The 18876-nt window shown below is 44.7% G+C and overlaps 1 protein-coding gene across 1 annotated transcript in view; it reads right to left on the bottom strand.

Annotated features, from left to right (window-relative positions):
* eif5b (eukaryotic translation initiation factor 5B) overlaps positions 1-18876 on the bottom strand; it is a 107939-nt gene that overhangs the window by 28763 nt on the left and 60300 nt on the right. The window contains exons 12-15 of the mRNA XM_078221931.1: positions 12267-12377; positions 12075-12142; positions 9567-9708; positions 420-551 (exon numbers count right to left, since the gene is read on the bottom strand). Coding sequence (XP_078078057.1) covers positions 420-551; positions 9567-9708; positions 12075-12142; positions 12267-12377 — 453 coding nt within the window. The remainder of the gene's footprint in view (positions 1-419; positions 552-9566; positions 9709-12074; positions 12143-12266; positions 12378-18876) is intronic.

Raw genomic sequence — 18876 nt, 5'->3', positions numbered from 1 at the left:
GCTTAACAAGATAGCTTTGAAATAGTAACTAAGGCAAAACAGTTCTCAGGGACGGCAAGGTTAGTAACCAGAGGACACAGATTGAAGATGGTTGAAAAAGAACAAGGCAACATGAGGAAACATTTTTTTCTTAAAAACAATGAATAAAAAGGTGACGAAAGCAGTATCAACAATAATATTCAAAAGATTATTGGATAAATATTTATAAGGAAAAAATGAAAGGCCTGTGGTTAATGAGCAGTAGAGTGGAATTAATTGGATACTTCCCCAAAGAGTTGGCATAGCCAGAATGGACCGAAAGCCCTCCTATATGATGCCTTCTGTACTATATTCTCTCTGAACAGAAGGCATCATATAGAGAAACAACTTGGCTGAAAACATTATTTTTAAAAAATACATAGCACATAAATTCACAAAACCTGTTGCGCAAATTCCACAATGGTGGATTTGGCTCTCTCGTCAAATTCATCTTTTGTGTTCTTCTTCTGCTTCTTTAATGTGACAACCACATCTGTATCTGGACTTTTCTTCCAATCATACAACCTGTCAATCTGGAAAGAAAAAAAGACGCTGGCAGAACTGAAATACTTATTCAATTGCAAAAGTACAATGCATCCACAGTTAGCACTCAATGACAAAATACTTACCATCTGTCAAATAAAAGTTTAAAATGTGATAACAGTGATATTACATATCTGCCCCCATGTGTGCCAATTTGTCAGTTACCTGTAAAATAACCTCTCAGTAACAAAATGTGGTGCAGCAACAGCCAAAATAGGCTCACTTTCTGATTTCATTCCTAAATGGCATAGTCCTTATTTTAAGATTATGCTCTTGTGTTCTGGATTCCACCATCAGAGGAAATAGTTTACTATATATACCCCATTAAAACCCTTTGTCATCTTTTAGATCGCTGTTAGATTAGCCCTCAACTTTCAAGTTAATGTAACCTGTCCCCATAAGGCATCCTTTCAACCCCTGGTATTGTTCTAGTGAATCTGCACTGTACCTCCCATCCCCCATCCACTGCACAATTCTCACCCTCCACCCCCACTTTAGGAAAGGTGGGGGGGGGGGGGTATGAGAAGTGCCCATTTTAAAGGAGCATTGAGGGTAACAAGAGCACTGGGTGGAGACTTCATTGTACCATTCAGGAGCGGTTCAGTGGCACCACAATGGACTTTGATTCTGCCCTGAAGCAGATAGCTGCCAAACTTGGCCTTGCATAAAGATGGGTTTCAAGAGGGCAATCAAGGGGAGAATTGACATTGTTCTCACCAATCCATCTGGCAAAAATATGTCTATTCATTACCGTATTGGCAGGGGTGGCAACTGTATAGTTCTTGTGATGACAAAGTCCTGTCTTCACACTGAGAACTGTTCAGCATGTTAAGTGGGACTATACCATGCTAATTGCGATGGATTCAGAACAGATCTAGCAGTACAAAACCAAGAATTTAAGAGACCCTGTGGGCCATCAACAGTCATGGAATTGTATTCCACCATAATCTGTAATCTCATGCTCTGGCATATCCCTCACTCTACCATTACCATCAAGCCAGGAACCAACCCTAGTTCAATAAGGATTATAAAACAACATGCCATCAGCACACCTATAAATGACCAACTGCTAAAATGACAACACATGCATGGTATACTATGAAACCAGCATGCTTTGTAAAGAACCAAATAATCCCACAGCAATGGATCAAATCAAATTTCTGCAGTCCTTCCACTTCCAATCAAGAATGGTGGTGGACAATTTAACAAGTGGTTAGCACTGCTGCTTCACAGCTCCAGAGACCTGGGTTCGATTCCCGGCTTGGGTCACTGTCTGTGTGGAGTTTGCACATTCTCCTCATGTCTGTGTGGGTTTCCTCCGGGTGCTCCAGTTTCCTCCCACAGTCCAAAGATGTGCGGGTTAGGTTGATTGGCTATGCTAAAATTGTCCCTTAGTGTCCTGAGATGCGTAGGTTAGAGAGATTAGCGGGTAAATATGTAGGGATATGGGGGTAGGGCCTGGGTGCGATTGTGGTCGGTGCAGACTCAATGGGCCAAATGGCCTCTTTCTGCACTGTAGGATTTCTATGATTCTAAGTGGAAACAGAGGCTTCATGAGCATCACCATCGGCAATCATGTTGATCCTAAACATGGATTCATCAGCTAAGGGAGGCTGGTTAGTGACGATCAACAGGTTTCCTTGCTAATGATTGGTCTGATGCCATGAGACCTCATGGGGTCAAAAGTCAACGTTGAGATCTTTTAGGCTGGCCTCCTTCTGATTGTATACCACTATGTTGTCCTCTTATGTAAATCTGTTCCGCTGGTGGTTCAGGAAATGTCCAGGGAAGATGATACAGGAACTTGGGACTTTGGCCGAAAACTATGATCTTGTGAGTATGACTGACAAGCTTGATTAGTCTCTGGGATGGTTGTCCCAATTTTGCACATTTTAAAAGGAGGATTTTGCAGAGTCACAAGAGTGCAAGACAAAACTGATGCACTTGCAACTATCTTCAGTCAGGTGGCCTCTTCCCAAGATCCCCACCATCTTACATACAATTCAATCATCACAAATGAAATCAAGAAATGGCAGAGCACACTGCACAACGGCTATGAACCCAGCAACACCACAGCTATAGTGCTGAAGACTTGTGCTCCAGAACTAATCATATCTATAACCAGGCTGTTGCAATATAGGTGAAGTTCTGGTACCTACCCAACAGTGTGGAAAATTGCCCAGCTATGTCCTATCCAGAAAGCAGAACAAATCCAAACCGGCTAATTATCACCCTTTCAGTCTGCTCTCAATCAAAGTGATGGAACGCATCACTGACAGTGCTCTCATGTGACATTTACTGAGCAATAACCTATTCACAAAGCCAAGTTTTGATTGAGCCAAGATCATTCGACTCCAGATCTCATTACAACCTAGGTCCAAACATGGACAAATGAGCTGAACTTGAGGTTTTCTTTCCTACAAACTTTCAACTAACATATTGAATTAGGAATACAAAACAAAAACATTACAAAACTTATAACTACATGCTTTCTTACTAAATTCCATCAAATATCAATCTAAAATCAATAATTGGCAAAGAATTAGAAACATAGAAACTAGAAGCAGGAGTAGGCCATTCAGCCCTTCGAGCCTGCTCCACATTCATTTTGATCATGACTGATAATTGAATTCAATATCTTGATCCCCCACTTCCCTTTAGCCCCAAGAGGTACATCTAATTTCTTCTTGAAATCAGACAATATTTTGGCCTCAACTACTTCCTGTGGTAGTGAATTCCACACATTCACCATCCTCTGGGTGAAGAAATATTTCCACGCCTCAATTCTAAAAGGTATCCTCAAACTATGACCCCTAGTTCTGGACTCCACCACCATCGGGAACATTCTTTCTGAATCTACCCTGTCTAACCCTGTTAGAATTTTATAAGTTTCTATGAGATACCCTCTCACTCTTCTAAACTCCAGTTAATATAATCCTAACCGACTTAGTCTCTCCTCATATGACAGACCTGCCATCCCAGGAATCAGCCTGGTAAACCTTCACTGTACTCCCTCTATAGCAAGGGCATCCTTTCTCAGATAAGGACACCAAAACTGCACACAATACTCCAGGTTTGGTCTCACCAATGCCCTATACAATTGCAGAAAATCCTCTTGCTATGGAAGCCAATATACTATTCGCCTTCTTTACTGCCTATTGTACCTGTGCACTTACTTTCAGCAACTGATGCACAAGGACAGCAAGGTCTCGTTGAGTATCCACCTCTCTCAATTTAAACCCAGTCAATAATCTGTCTTCCTATTATTGTTACCGAAGTGGATAACCTCACATTTATCCACATTATATTGCACCTGCCATGCACAGGCCCCCACACAGCCTGTCCAAATCACGTGGAAGCATCTCTGCATCCTCCTCTCAGCTCACCTGCCCACCCAACTTTGTATCATCTACAAATTTGGAGATAATACATTTAGTTCCCTCTTCCAAATCATTAATATATAATGTGAACAGTTGGGGCCCTGCACACATCCCTGCGGAACCCCACTAGTCACTGGCTGCCGATCAGAAAAAGACCAATTTATGCCAACTCTGCTTCCTATCCGCTAATCAGCTTTCTATCCATCTCGAGACATTACCTGCAATCTCATATGCTTTAACTTTACATAGTAGTCTATTATGTGAGATCTTGACGAAAACCTTCTGAAAGTCTAAATAAACCACATCCACTGGTTCGTCTTAGTCAACACTACTAGTTACATACTCAAAGAATTCCAATAGATTCATCAAGCATGATTTCCCTTTTGTAAATCCATGCTGACTTTGTCTGATTATACCACTGCCTTCCAATTGCTGAGTTATGAAATTCTTGAAAATTAACTCTAGCAACTTCCCCAGTACCGACGTGAGGCTCATTGGTCTATAGCTCCTGTTTTCTCCCTTTTTGAATAGTGGGCTTACATTAGCTACCCTCCCACACTTTGGCAAATCAGACCACAAGGGCTGTTCTCCTGCTTACAAACAAAAACTGAAGCAGGAGAATCCGTCAAAGTCATGCAATGTTGGTCTGAGGAATCGGATGATCTCGTTCGGGACTGCTCAAAGTCAGTGGACTGGTCGGTATTTTAAAACTCTGCGACCAGCCTGAACGAGTACGCCACTGCAGTAACTGACTTCATTAGTAAGTGTGTAGAAGACTGTGTGCCAAAGAAGCAAATCCACGTGTTTCCCAACCGGAAACCATGGAAGAACAGGAATATCCACTGCTTTATGAAGTCTAGGTCTGAGGCGTTCAAGTCAGGCGACCCTGACCTATACAAGAAATGATGTGGAGATGCCGGCGTTGGAGTGGGGTAAGCACAGTAAGAGGTCTCACAACACCAGGTTAAAGTCCAACAGGTTTATTTGGTAGCACAAGCCACTAGCTTTCGGAGCACTGCCCCTTCATCAGGGGAGTGGGAGTTCTGTTCACAAACAGGGCATATATAGATACAAACTCAATTTACAAGATAATGATTGGAATGAGAGTCTTTACAGGTAATCAAGTCTTAAAGGTACAGACAATCTGAGTGGAGAGAGGGTTAAGCACAGGTTGAAGAGATGTGTATTGTCTCCAGCCAGGACAGTTAGTGAGATTTTGCAAGCCCAGGCAAGTCGTGGGGTTACAGATAGTGTGATATGAGCCCAAGAGCTCGGTTGAGGCCGTCCTCATGTGTGCAGAACTTGGCCATCAGTTTTTGCTCAGCGATTCTGCGTTGTCATATGTTGTGAAGGCCGCCTTGGACAACGCTTACTCGAAGATCAGAGGCCGAATGCCCGTGACTGTTGAAGTGTTCCCCAACAGGAAAAGAACACTTCTGCCTGGTGATTGTTGAGCAATGTTCATTCATTCGTTGTCGTAGGGTCTGCATGCTCTCCCCAATGTACCATGCCTCGGGACATCCTTTCCTGCAACACATCAGGTAGACAACGTTGGTCGAGTTGCAAGAGTATGTACTGTGTACCTGGTAGATGGTGTTCTCACGTGAGATGATGGCATCCGTATCAATGATCCGGCACGTTTTGCAGAGGTTGCTGTGGCAGGGTTGTGTGGTGTCGTGGTCACTGTTCCCCTGAAGGCTGGGTAGTTTGCTGCAGACAATGGTCTGTTTGAGGTTGTGCGGTTGTTTGAAGGCAAGAAGTTCGGGTGTGGGGATGGTCTTAACGAGACGTTCGTCTTCATCAATGACATGTTGGAGGCTCCGGAGAAGATGTCGTAGCTTCTCCGCTCCGGGGAAGTACTGGACGACGAAGGGTACTCTGTCCATCATGTCCCGTGTTTGTCTTCTGAGGAAGTCAGTGCGGTTTTTCGCTGTGGCGCGTCGGAACTGTCGATCGATGAGTCGAGCGCCATAGCCTGTTCTTATGAGGGCATCTTTCAGCGTTTGGAGGTGTCTGTTGCGATCCTCCTCATCTGAGCAGATCCTGTGTATACGGACAGCTTGTCCGTAGGGGATGGCTTCTTTAACTTGTTTAGGGTGGAAGCTGGAGAAGTGGAGCATCATGAGGTTATCCGTGGGCTTGCGGTACAGTGAAGTGCTGAGGTGACCATCCTTGATGGAGATGCGTGTGTCCAAGAATGCAACCGATTCCGGAGAGTAGTCCATGGTGAGTCTGATGGTGGGATGGAACTTGCTGATGTCATCATATAGTTGTTTCAATGATTGTTCGCCATGAGTCCAAAGGAAGAAAATGTCATCGATGTATCTAATGTATAGCATCGGTTGAAGGTCCTGTGCAGTGAAGAGGTCTTGTTCGAACCTGTGCATAAAGATGTTGGCATATTGAGGTGCGAATTTGGTCCTCATGGCTGTTCCGTGTGTCTGGATGAAGAACTGGTTGTTGAAGGTGAAGACATTGTGGTCCAGGATGAAGCAGATGAGTTGTAAAATTGCATCTGGAGACTGGCAGTTGTTGGCGTTGAGTACTGAGGCAGTTGCAGCAGTGCCATCATCGTGGGGGATGCTGGTGTAGAGTGCCGAGACATCCATTGTGACGAGGAGTGCTCCTGGTTCAACTGCTCCATATGTGCTGAGTTTCTGTAGGAAGTCCATAGTGTCGCGACAAAAGCTGGGGGTTCTTTGTACAATGTGTTTCAGGATGCCCTTGACATAGCCGGAGAGGTTCTCGCACAGGGTCCCATTGCCTGATACAATGAGATGGCCGGGTGTGTTGGCCTTGTATATCTTTGGGTAAACGTTCTCCAAGGCGGCCTTCATAACACACGACAACGCAGAATCGCTAAGCAAAAACTGATAGCCAAGTTCCGCACACGAGGATGCCTCAACCGGGATCTTCGGTTCATGTCACACTATCTGTAACCCCCACGACTTGTCTGGGCTTGCAAAAACTCACTAACTGTCCTGGCTGGAGACAATACACATCTCTTTAACCTGTGCTTAACCCTCTCTCCACTCACATTGTCTGTACCTTTAAGACTTAATTACCTGTAAAGACTCGCATTCCAACCATTATCTTGTAAATTGAGCTTGTATCTATATATGCCCTGTTTGTGAACAGAACTCCCACTCACTTGATGAAGGGGCAGTGCTCTGAAAGTTTGTGGCTTGTGCTACCAAATAAACCTGTTGGACTTTAACCTGGTGTTGTGAGACTTTTTACTGTGCTACACAAGAAAGCCTGATGTGATCTAAGGAGATCCATCAAAGATGTCAAAAGACAGTACTGGACCAAGCTAGAGTCCCAGGCTGGCCACATAGACCCCCGCCGACTATAACAGGCTACAGAATAAAGGCATGTAAAATCACCAGCTCCAGTGCAGCCCTCCCTATTGAGCTCAATGCATTCGTCCGTTTTGAAGAAGAGGTCAGCGAGAGCGCACCCTCCACCCTGGAAGCCTCGGATGAACCTGTATCTGAGGTCACCATTGCACATGTCAGGCCAGCTTTCTTGACGGTCAACCCACAGAAAGCAATCGACTCGGATGGGGTACCCAGGTGAGCACTCAGATCCTGTGCGGATCAGCTGGCGGGGGTATTCGCAGACATTTTCAACCTCTTGTTACAACAATCTGAGGTCCCCATCTGCTTCAAGAAGACGGTCAACATCCCAGTACCAAGAAAAGCCAAGCAACATGTCTTAATGACTATCGGCCAGTGGCTCTGACATCCATCATTATGAAGTGTTTCAAAAGGTTAGTCATGGCATGAATCAATTCCAGCCTCCTGGACTCCCTGGATCCACTACAGTTCGCCTACCACTGCAACAGGTCCACAGCAGACACCATCTCCCTGCCCTGCACTTAACCCTGGAACACCTAGATAACAAAGACACCTATGTCAGACTCCTATTTATTGACTACAGCTCAGCCTTGAACACCATTATTCCTACGAAACTCACCTCCAAACTCCGTGGCCTGGGCCTCGGCTCCTCCCTCTGTGACTGGATCCTGAACTTCCTAACTGACAGACCACAATCAGTAAGGATAGGCAACAACAGCTCCTCCATGATCATCCTCAACACCAATGCCCCACAAGGCTGTGTTCTCAGCCCCCTACTATACTCCTTATACACCTATGACTGTGTGGCCAAATTCCCCTTATACTTGATTTTCAAGTTTGCTGACTACATCACCGTAGTGGTTGGATCTCAAACAATGATGAGACAGAGTACAGGAATGAGAGAGAATCTGGTGAACTGGTGCAGCAACAATAATCTCTCCCTCAATGTCAATAAAACGAAGGAGATGGTCATCGACTTCAGGAAGCATAGTAGAGAACATGCCCCTGTCTACATCAATGGGGACGAAGTAGAAATGGTCAAGAGCTTTAAGCTTTTAGATGCCCAGATCATCAACAATCTGTCCTGGTCACCCCATGCCGACACTATAGTTAAGAAAGCCCACCAACGCCTCTCTACTTTCGCAGAAGACAAAGGAAATTTGGCATGTCAGCGCAACTCTCACCAACTTTTACAGATGCACCATAGAAAGCATTCTTTCTGGTTGTATCACAGCTTGGTATGGTTCCTGCTCTATCCAAGACCACAAGGAACTACAAGAGGTCGTGAATGTAGCCCAACCCATCACACAAACCAGCCTCCCATCCATTGACTCTGTCTACACTTCCCGCTGCCTCAGCAAAGCAGCCAGCATAATTAAGGACCCCATGCATCCCAGACATTCTCTCTTCCACCTTCTTCTATCGGGAAAAAGATACAATAATCTGAGGTCACGTACCAACCGACTCAAGAACAGCTCTTCCCTGCTGCCATCAGACTTTTGAATGGACCAACCTTGCATTAAGCTGATCTTTCTCTGCACCCTAACTATGACTGTAACACTACATTCTGCACTCTCTCATTTCCTTCTTTATGAGCGGTATGCTTTTTCTGTTTGGCGCGCAAGAAACGATGCTTTTCACTGTATTCTGATACATGTGACAATAATAAATCAAATCAATCTCTAGGAACCAGTCCACATGAATGGAATTCAAGTATTCCAAGCGACAACATATATTTAAATAGTGGCATAACAAGGTAAAACATCTCAATGCATATCACAGAAATGTTATCAAACAAAATTTGGTACTATGCACAAATGGGGAAAATAGTAAAGTGACTGAAAATATTTTAAGATATGGTTTAAAGAAGGAGAGAAGGGTAGAGAGGCAGCGAAATTTCAGAAAGGGATTCCAGAGCTTAGGGCACGAGGGCAGCTGAAGGAACAGTCACCAATGGTGAAACAATGAAAATCAGGGTACATAAGATACTCAAATTGAAACAGCACAGAAATCTGAGGTAGTTACAGAGCGTGGGAAGGGAAAAACCATGGAGGGATTTGTAAACAAGAATGAAAATGTTAGTGGAACAAAAATTTTGCGCTCCCCATTAATTTCATTTTTCCATCCATTCAATGAGATACATTAGACTGAAATCAGATACGCCGCAAAGTTTACTGAAATTAGTATTTAATCAGATTTTTCTTTACAATCCATTCATAAAAGCAGTAGCCTTGACTTGCAATTATTAAATTAAAAAACTACTCACCTTATTCAATGCAACAATAAAGGGGCATTTTTTTGTTTTTAGCAGGTTAATGGATTCTATTGTCTGTGGCTCCAAACCATGCATAATATCAACAACAAGGATGGCAATGTCACAGAGAGAACTTCCTCTATTTCTTAAGTTACTGCAAGAGGAACACATAGCAAAATAAAAATACTTTAAAAGCCGATTTAAGTGTTTGAAGCTTGCATCACAACAGAGATATAGTGGCCAGGATTCTCCCAAAAGAATTCTAAGTTCCCAACGTGTGGGAAAATGGGAGCAAATCCTGCCTCTTTTTAAGCATGATTTCCAGAATGAATCTCCGACACACTGTGCATCATAGAGTGCCCTAGCGAGATTCCCACTGAAAAGTGGTGGGCGGGGTCTATTCCCACCCGAGAGGCCAGCAACATCGCGCTGAGTGGGCCACTGCGCATGCGCCGATCTGTCAGCGCAGAGATCAGCGCATGCGCAGTGGCCCCCATTGTCGGCCAGCCCCGCAACCCCATTGATCGCTGGCTTTCATACCCCCCCCCACACCCTGCATCACTGGCCACCAGACCTCTCCTGGCCAGCCCCTCTGCATCCCCCCTTCCCGGCCAGCCCCGATCTCCCCAATCCCCCCCTCCAGATCTCCTGCCATACAGTCCTTGACCACCCCCCACACCCGGACAGCCAGCCCCAAGCCCCTGAATTGTCTGGGCCCGCTAGTGTTCCCCCCCCCTCCCATATCCCAGGTGGGAGTGGTTCCCTCCAGCGGGGTTTACAACTGCTCCCCGCTATCAGGAAACAGGCAGCCTCACTCCGCTGGAGGGCAGAGAGGCCATTGCAGCGTCCCTGGGAGATAGAGGATAAAGGGGTGGGGGAGGGTGCCCCTTGGGTACTGCCAGTCTGGCACCCTGAAACAGCTCGAGATAAATTGGCACCGTCCACCAAAATTCAGTCCTGGCCCGCAAATCATATGGAAATGTCAATTTCAATGAGATGGGGAGCTGATTACATCAGAAAACATAGGCTGCAGACTCACAGAGGCCCTATCGCTGAGCGGGAATCCTGCAAAACGGCCGTCGCGCTGCTCGGACAACGCAGCAGGCTGGGAGAATTGCCCCCAATATCTGGAGTCATGCAATATTGCTTGCTATATGAACGTGATAGTTTGATTATCAATGCCATAATGAAAGGAAGAGATCATTAAATACAGAATAGGCTAATAGTTGTTTAAGCTTTGAATTTGTAGCAGGCCTGAAGCAGTCTACATAACTGTCATGACGTGATTTTATTTAAATCTCCAACCCTTTAAAAAAAAACAAGCTGTGTGTGTCTGAGAGTTAAAAACGAACTCTACTAACAATTACAATAGCTGTTTGTTGACATTTCTCCTAAGGGCTACAGTTCTCCAAGTGCTACCAATATATTATTATAAATGCTGGCTGCTTTCCACAAGCAATAATTAGCTCAGGAGGTCTCAGGTTCACCATTTGATTGACAGCTCAGAGGTTATTACAGGATAAATTGCCTTTGATGTGAGGTTATGAGTAGAAGCTTTAATAAGGGAATAGGCACAAGAATTAAATCTCAAGATTTAAAAGCTTTGAGTAGGCTTTCAAGAATTTTTTTTAAAAATATGGTGAAGGCTTCAATAAATATTTAGATCTTTAATTTATTGCATCTTAACAGGACTCCTGAGCTCTGCCCTTGGTGGATATTGGGTGAGGTAGCATGGAGAGTGTAAGCGCCAAGGATGGTTGGAATGGGGCTATAAAGGGTCACGGGATAGGGCTATGGGCTAGGTGGTTGCATAGCTTGACATTAAGTTGGCATGGGGACATGGAGGTGGGATAAGGAGTGGATTTGGGGGAAATAAAATGACAGATGTGAGCTACAATGCCCAAAATTTAGTGAAACAACTGGGACAAATTCCCAGAGAACTGAAGCAGGCCGTTTAAACAGTCCACCTCAGCACATGGCAGCCCTTATGGCCTGTCACCAATCTATGTCTGGGCGCTGCAGGTCCATACTTAATCCGCACCCTGCCCCAGAATGAAAATCCATCATGAGGTGGGGGGGGGGGGGGGTGTTCTGTTGAGGCAGGTGCACCAAGCCAAGAAATTCACTGACACATGCTACCCTCATTGGAAGCAAAAATCTGGGCCTAAATCTTGAATTCATTGAATTTAGTTTCTTTTGTCAGTTGTTCAACTGAACAAGTTTGATAAACATTAAATGTAGATTTAGTGTAATTAGCCTTTGATTGCATTACATACCAAAGCAAACAGTAACCATGTGACACTGCTGCAATGTCAGTTCTTTTCAGAAAACATTACTAGCTTTAGTTGAGATTTCTTCCTCCTTCTGGCTCCAAACACAGATGTACTTAGAAAACTGCTAGCTTTAAAATGCATGCCCCATTATTCATTATGGAGAATGATTTGTGTTTGTTTCATGTGATTCAAAGAATCAATGAAAGTGTCATTAAGACCAACCATCTATCTTAGAAAAAAAATTTACCTGAAGGATTCGTGACCTGGCGTATCAATGATCAGCATTCCTGGTATTTTAATTTCATCTTTCTCAAACTAAAACAGAATTAGCAAGGAGTGATTATTTTTAATATCGTTTCACAAATATTTAATTACAAATAATCTGGAAATTGGTACTGCAAATGAAGTCAGCTCTATTCTATCTTTTATAAAAACTTACATTTTTCACCATCTTAGTTTGTTCCTTGATGGTTTCGAAAGGGACATTGGTTGCACCAATCTGCTGAGTTATACCACCTGCTTCACTGTCCTGCACATGAGTATGACGGAGCTGTATGCAAAAAAAAAAAGACAGCATTCATAAAAAGATAATATATAATTATGTGGTTCATTAAAAAGTTCACATATGAAAATCTGGTCCACAAAGGTCCACGAGGAGCCCTCGATGGCTCGGGATATTGAGGCCCTGGTCAAGAAGAAGGAGGAGGCATATGACATGCATAGGCAGCTGGGATCAAATGGATCCCTTGAAAAGTATAGGGGGTGTCAGAGTAGAGTAAAGAGAGAAATCAGGAGGGCAAAAAAGGGACATGAGATTGCTTTGGCAGATAAGGCAAAGGAGAATCCAAAGAGCTTCTATAAATACATAAAGGGCAAAAGAGTAACTAAGGAGAGAAGAGAGCCTGTTAAGGATCAACAAGGTTATCAATGTGCAGAGCCACAAGAGATGAGTGAGATCCTAAATGAATATTTTTCATCAGTATTTACTGTTGAGAAAGGCATGGACATTAGGGAACTTGGGGAAATAAATAGTGATGTCTTGAGAAGTGTACATATTACAGAGAAGGAGATGCTGGAAGTCATAAAGTGCATCAAGGTAGATAAATCCCTGGGGTCTGATGAAGTATATCCCAGGATGTTGTGGGAGATTAGGGAGGAAATTGCGGGTCCCCTAGCAGAGATATTCGACAACCACAAGTGAAGTGCCTGAAGATTGGAGGGTGGCAAATACCTTTGTTTAAGAAGGGCTGCAGGGAAAAGCCTAATGTCTGTAGTGGACAAGTTGTTGGAAGGTATTCTGAGAGACAGGATCTACAAGCATTTAGAGAGGCAAGGACTGATTAGGGACAGTCAACTTGGCTCTGTGAGTGGAAAATCATATATCATGAATTAGATTGAGTTTTTTGAAGGGATAACCAAGAAGGTAGATGAGGACAGAGCAGTAGACGTCGTCGACATGGACTTTAGCAAGGACTTTGACAAGGTATGTGGTAGGTTGTTGCATAAGGTTAAATCTCACAGGATCCAAGGGGAGGTAGCTAATTGGCTTGATGACAGAAGACAGAGGGTGGTTATAGAGGGTTGTTTTTCAAACTGGAGGCCTGTGATCAGCGATGTGCCTCAGGGATAAGTGCTGGGTCCACTGTTATTTGTCATTTATATTAATGATTTGGATGAAAATTTAGGAGGCATGATTAGTAAGTTGTGCAGGTGACACTAAGATTGGTGGCATAGTGGACAGTGAAGAAAGTTATCTAGGATTGCAACGGGATCTTGATCAATTGGACCATTGGGCTGATGAATGGCAGGTGGAGTTTAATTTAGATAAATGCACAGTGATGCATTTTGTTAGATTGAACCAGAGCAGGACTTACTCAGTTAATGGCAGGACGTTGGGGACAGTTATGGAACAATGAGATCTAGGGGTACAGGTTCATAGCTCCTTGAAAGTGGAGTCACAGGTGGACAAGCTGATGAAGGAGGAATTCGGTATGCTTGGATTCATTGGTCAGAACATTGAATACAGGAGTTGGGACGTCTTGTTGAATTTGTACAAGATATTGGTACGGCAACATTTGGAATACTATGTACAGTTCTGATCACCCTTTATAGAAAGGATATTATTAAACTAGAAAGAGTGCAGAAAAGATTTACTAGGATGCTACTAGGACTTGATGGTTTGAGTTATAAGGAGAGGCTGGATAGACTGGGACTTTCTTCCCTGGAGCATAGGAGGCTAAAGAGTGATATTATAGAGGCCTATAAAATAATGAGGGGTAGATGATAAGGTAGATGGTCAACATTTTTTCCCAAAGATAGGGGAGTCTAAAGCCAGGAGGGCATAGGTTTAAGGTTAGAGGGGAGAGATACAAAAGGGTCCAGAGGGGCATTTTCTTTCCCATGAGGATAGCGAGTGCCTGGAATGAGCTGCCAGAGGTAGTTGTAGAAGTGGGTAAAATTCTGTCTTTTAACAAGCATTTAGACAGTTAAATGGGTAAGATTGGTGTAGAGGGATATGGACCAAACACGGGCAATTGGGACTAGCTTAATGGTAAAAACTGGGCGGCATGGACTATTTGGGCCAAAGGGCCCGTTTCCATGCTGTAAACCTCTGACTCTAAGCATGTTTGCTATACCAATATTCATCATGAAAATAGCCAGATAAACTGGTCAACATTTCACCAAATGTGGACTGATCAAACAATCAAGAACTGAAGCTACTTCTTATAACATTTGTGTCTATTGTTTTGTCTCTCTGTAATTGAAATTGCTAATGACCACGAGAAGAGGATGGCACAGGAAAAGGCTTATTCGAGCATGTATTGAGAGCCTGCTGCAGAGGAAAAGAAAGGTGGCCAGTGAACTGCCCTTTTAGCTTGATGTATCTCCTTTTCATGATAAAACCTGTGGAGAGTTGCGCATACACAAATCCTCAAAGTTTGTGTTCTCATCACCAAGTTTTGAATGTTGGGCTAAAGAGGTAGCCCCTGCAAAGAGCAAAAATTGCAGGAATCACATCAGGGACATTGCATGCTTCATTTGTATATCTTTACCATAAACACTGCCACATTTGCCAACCTCAATTTGCACCCCAACCATTTTGTCTGCAAGAAAGCAGTGGGGATGCATCACAGCATACCCCCAAGCAGCTTTTCACCTCCACTTACCTCATATGGGCTGAAAACTTGACAGGTTAAGGCAGAAAGCATTGGCTATGATTCCTTGACTGTCATTCAAAATCAATTGAATTTGAGAAATATTTAGAGCCAATGGTGATGACTTGATTATTACATTTGTTCTGTATACAGAAAATATGAACACTAATGATTATCACTTACATGCCAGAAAATGGAAAAAGACAAGGACAGGCATGATTGGAAGTCATGGCAAGCGCGCAGGGGAACAGGGCATCAGACAGGCTTGTGGGGGGGTCGAAAGGTAGCACTAAACAGATTGGGAAGGAGGGGGAAGGGGAGGTGGAAAGAGCATTGGTGCCAGAAAGACAGAGAAGGAGGGAACAGTGGTGTCAGACAGAACCTCAATAGTGTGACCAGATTTAAACCAGAAATCCAGATTAAAAAGAAAATCAGCAAGAGTGTGCAGGCGGGGGAATAGGCAGCGTCGGGAGCGGGCAGTGGAGTGAGTGGGAAGCAGAGTGAGAGCTGACGGGCTTTGGCTCATTGGGCTTCGGCGTAAACAGGCAGAGGTGGGGTAGGTTTAGACAGTTTTTCCTGTGTCATTGGAAGAAAGGGGGAATTATGAGTGTGAGGCCAGTTTGTTGTTCTCAGTATCAGATGTGGGAGGTCCTGGAGTCAGCTAGCCTCCCGGACGTCCATACTGCGCCAGGTGCGTCGAGCTGCAGCTCCTAAGGGACCGCGTTGGGGATCTGGAACTGCAGCTCAATGACCTTCGTCTGGTTAGGGAGAATGAGGAGGTGATAGATAGGAGTTACAGGCAGGTGGTCACACCGGGGTCACGGGAGACAGACAAGTGGGTCACGGTTAGGAAGGGGAAGGGGAAAGGTCAGGTACTAGAGAGAACCCCAGTGGCTGTGCCCCTTAAAAATAAATACTCCTGTTTAAGTACTGTTGGGGGGAGCAAACTACCTGGGAGAAGCAACAGTGGCCATGCCTCAGGCGCAGAGTCCGGCCCGGCAGCTCAGAAGGGTAGGGAAAGGGAGGATGAGCAAACTGACCACAGCACCAAGGTACAGGGAGCCATCCAAGTGGGGGGAGAAACAAAAAATGTAGTAGAAATTGGGGATAGTACACTTTTGGATGCTGTTGGGGGGGGGGGACTTAGCAGGGGTAAGCCATGGTGTACAGGTCTCTGGCTCAGCGTCTGTCCTTGTGGCTCAGAAGGGAAGGGGGGAGAGGAGTAGAGGATTAGTCACTGGTGACTCCATAGTTAAAGGGACGGATAGGAGATTCTGCGGGAACAAGAGAGACTCGCGGTTGGTGTGTTGCCTCCCAGGAGCCAGAGTCCACGATGTCTCGGATCGTGATTTCAAAATCCTTAAAGGGGAGGGGGACCAGCCCCAAGTTGTGGTTCACATAGGCACTCAAGACAGGGAAAAGGGATGGGGATGTAAGGCAGAAATTCAGGGAGTTAGGGTGGAAGCTTTGGGCTAGAACAAACAAAGTTGTTATCTCTGGTTTGTTACCCGTGTTAGTGAGGAGAGGAATAGGGAGAGAGAGCAGTTGAACACGTGGTTACAGGGATGGTGCAGGAGTGAGGGATTCAGATACCTGGACAATTGGGGCTCTTTCTGGGGTAGGTGGGACCTCTACAAACAGGATGGTCTGCACTTGAACCAGAGGGGTACCAATATCTTGGGGGGGGAAATTTGCTAATGCTCTTCAGGAGGGTTTAAACTAATTCAGCAGGGGGGTGGGTACCTGAATTGTAGCTCCGGTGTACAGGAGGTTGAGAGTAGCGAGGTCATGGATGAGGTTTCAGAGTCGCAGGAGTGTACTGGCAGGCAGAAAGGCGGTTTGAAGTGTGTATACTTCAACGCCAGGAGCATCCGAAATAAGGTGGGTGAGCTTGCAGCATGGGTTGGTACCTGGGATTTCGATGTTGTGGCCATCTCGGAGACATGGATAGAGCAGGGACAGGAATGGTTGTTGCAGGTTCCAGGGTTTAGATGTTTCAGTAAGTGCAGGGAAGGTGGTAAAAGAGGGGGAGGTGTGGCATTGTTAGTCAAGGACGGTATTACGGTGGCAGAAAGGACATTTGATGAGGACTCGTCTACTGAAATAGTTTGGGCTGAGGTTAGAAACAGGAAAGGAGGGGTCACCCTGTTGGGAGTTTTTTTATAGACCTCCGAAAAGTTCCAGAGATGTAGAGGAAAAGATTGCAAAGATGATTCTGGATAGGAGCAAAAGTAACAGAGTCGTTGTACTGGGGGACTTTAACTTTACAAATATTGACTGGAAAAGTTATAGTTCGAGTACTTTAGAGGGGTCGGTTTTTGTCCAATGTGTGCAGGAAGGTTTCCTGACGCAGTATGTAGATAGACCAACAAGAGGCGAGGCCACATTGGATTTGGTACTGGGTAATGAACCAGGCCAGGTGTTAGATTTGGAGGTAAATGAGCACTTTGGTGACAGTGACCACAATTCGATTACGTTTACCTTAGGAAAAGGATAGGTATATACCAAAGGGCAGGAGTAGCTGGGGGAAAGGAAATTATGATGCAATTAGGCAAGATTTAGCTGGCATAGGTTGGGGAAGGAAACTGCAGGGGATGGGCACAATTGTAATGTGGAACTTGTTCAAGGAACAGCTACTACGTGTCCTTGATAAATATGTACCTGTCAGGCAGGGAGGAAGCAGACGTGTGAGAGAACCGTAGTTTACTAAAGAGGTTGAATCTCTTGTGAAGAGGAAGAAGGAGACTTATGTTAAGATGAGACGTGAAGGCTCAGTTAGGGCACTTGAGAGTTACAAGTTAGCCAGGAAGGACCTAAAGACAGAGTTAAGAAGAGCCAGGAGGGGACATGAGAAGTCTTTGCCAGGTAGGATCAAGGAAAATCCTAAAGCTTTCTATAGGTATGTCAGGAGTAAAAGAATGACTAGGGTAAGATTAGGGCCAGTCAAGGACAGTAGTGGGAAGTTGTGCGTGGAGTCTGAAGAGATAGGAGAGGCACTAAATGAATATTTTTCGTCGGTATTCACACTGGAGAGGGACAGTGTTGTCGAGGGGAGTACTGAGATGCAGGCTGTTGGACTGGATGGGATTGATGTTCATAAGGAGGAGGTGTTAGCAATTCTGGAAAGGGTAAAAATAGATAAGTCCCCTGGGCCGGATGGGATTTATCCTAGGATTCTCTGGGAGGCTAGAGAGGAGATTGCAGAGCCTTTGGCTTCGATCTTTGTGTCGTCATTGTCTGCAGGAACAGTGCCAGAAGACTGGAGGATAGCAAATGTTGTCCCCTTGTTCAAGAAGGGGAGTAGGGACAACCCTGGTAATTATAGATCGGTGAGCCTTACTTCTGTTGTGGGCAAAGTATTGGAAAGGATTATAAGAGATAGGATTTATAATCACCTAGAAAGGAATAATTTGATTAGGGATAGTCAGCACGGTTTTGTGAAGGGTAGGTCGTGCCTCACAAACCTTATTGAGTTCTTTGAGAAGGTGACCAAAGAGGTGGATGAGGGTAAAGCGGTTGATGTGGTGTATATGGATTTCAGCAAAGCGTTTGATAAGGTTCGCCATGGTAAGCTTTTGCAGAAAATACAGACACATGGGATTGAGGGTGATTTAGTGGTTTGGAGCAGGAATTGGCTAGCTGTAAGAAAACAGAGGGTGGTGGTTGATGGGAAATATTCATCCTGGAGTTCAGTTACTAGTGGTGTACCGCAAGGATCTGTTTTGGGGCCACTGCTGTTTGTCATTTTTATTAATGACCTGGATGAGGGCGTGGAAGGATGGATTAGTAAATTTGTGGATGACACTAAAGTCGTGGAGTTGTAGACAGTGCGGAGGGAAGTAGCAGGTTACAGAGGGACATAGATAAGCTGCAGAGCTGGGCTGAGAGGTGGCA

This window comes from Mustelus asterias, chromosome 10 (assembly GCF_964213995.1).
Source record: "Mustelus asterias chromosome 10, sMusAst1.hap1.1, whole genome shotgun sequence".
Taxonomy (NCBI): domain Eukaryota; kingdom Metazoa; phylum Chordata; class Chondrichthyes; order Carcharhiniformes; family Triakidae; genus Mustelus; species Mustelus asterias.
Note: the sequence above shows the minus strand (reverse complement) of the source record. Positions and strands in the feature narration are given on the sequence as shown.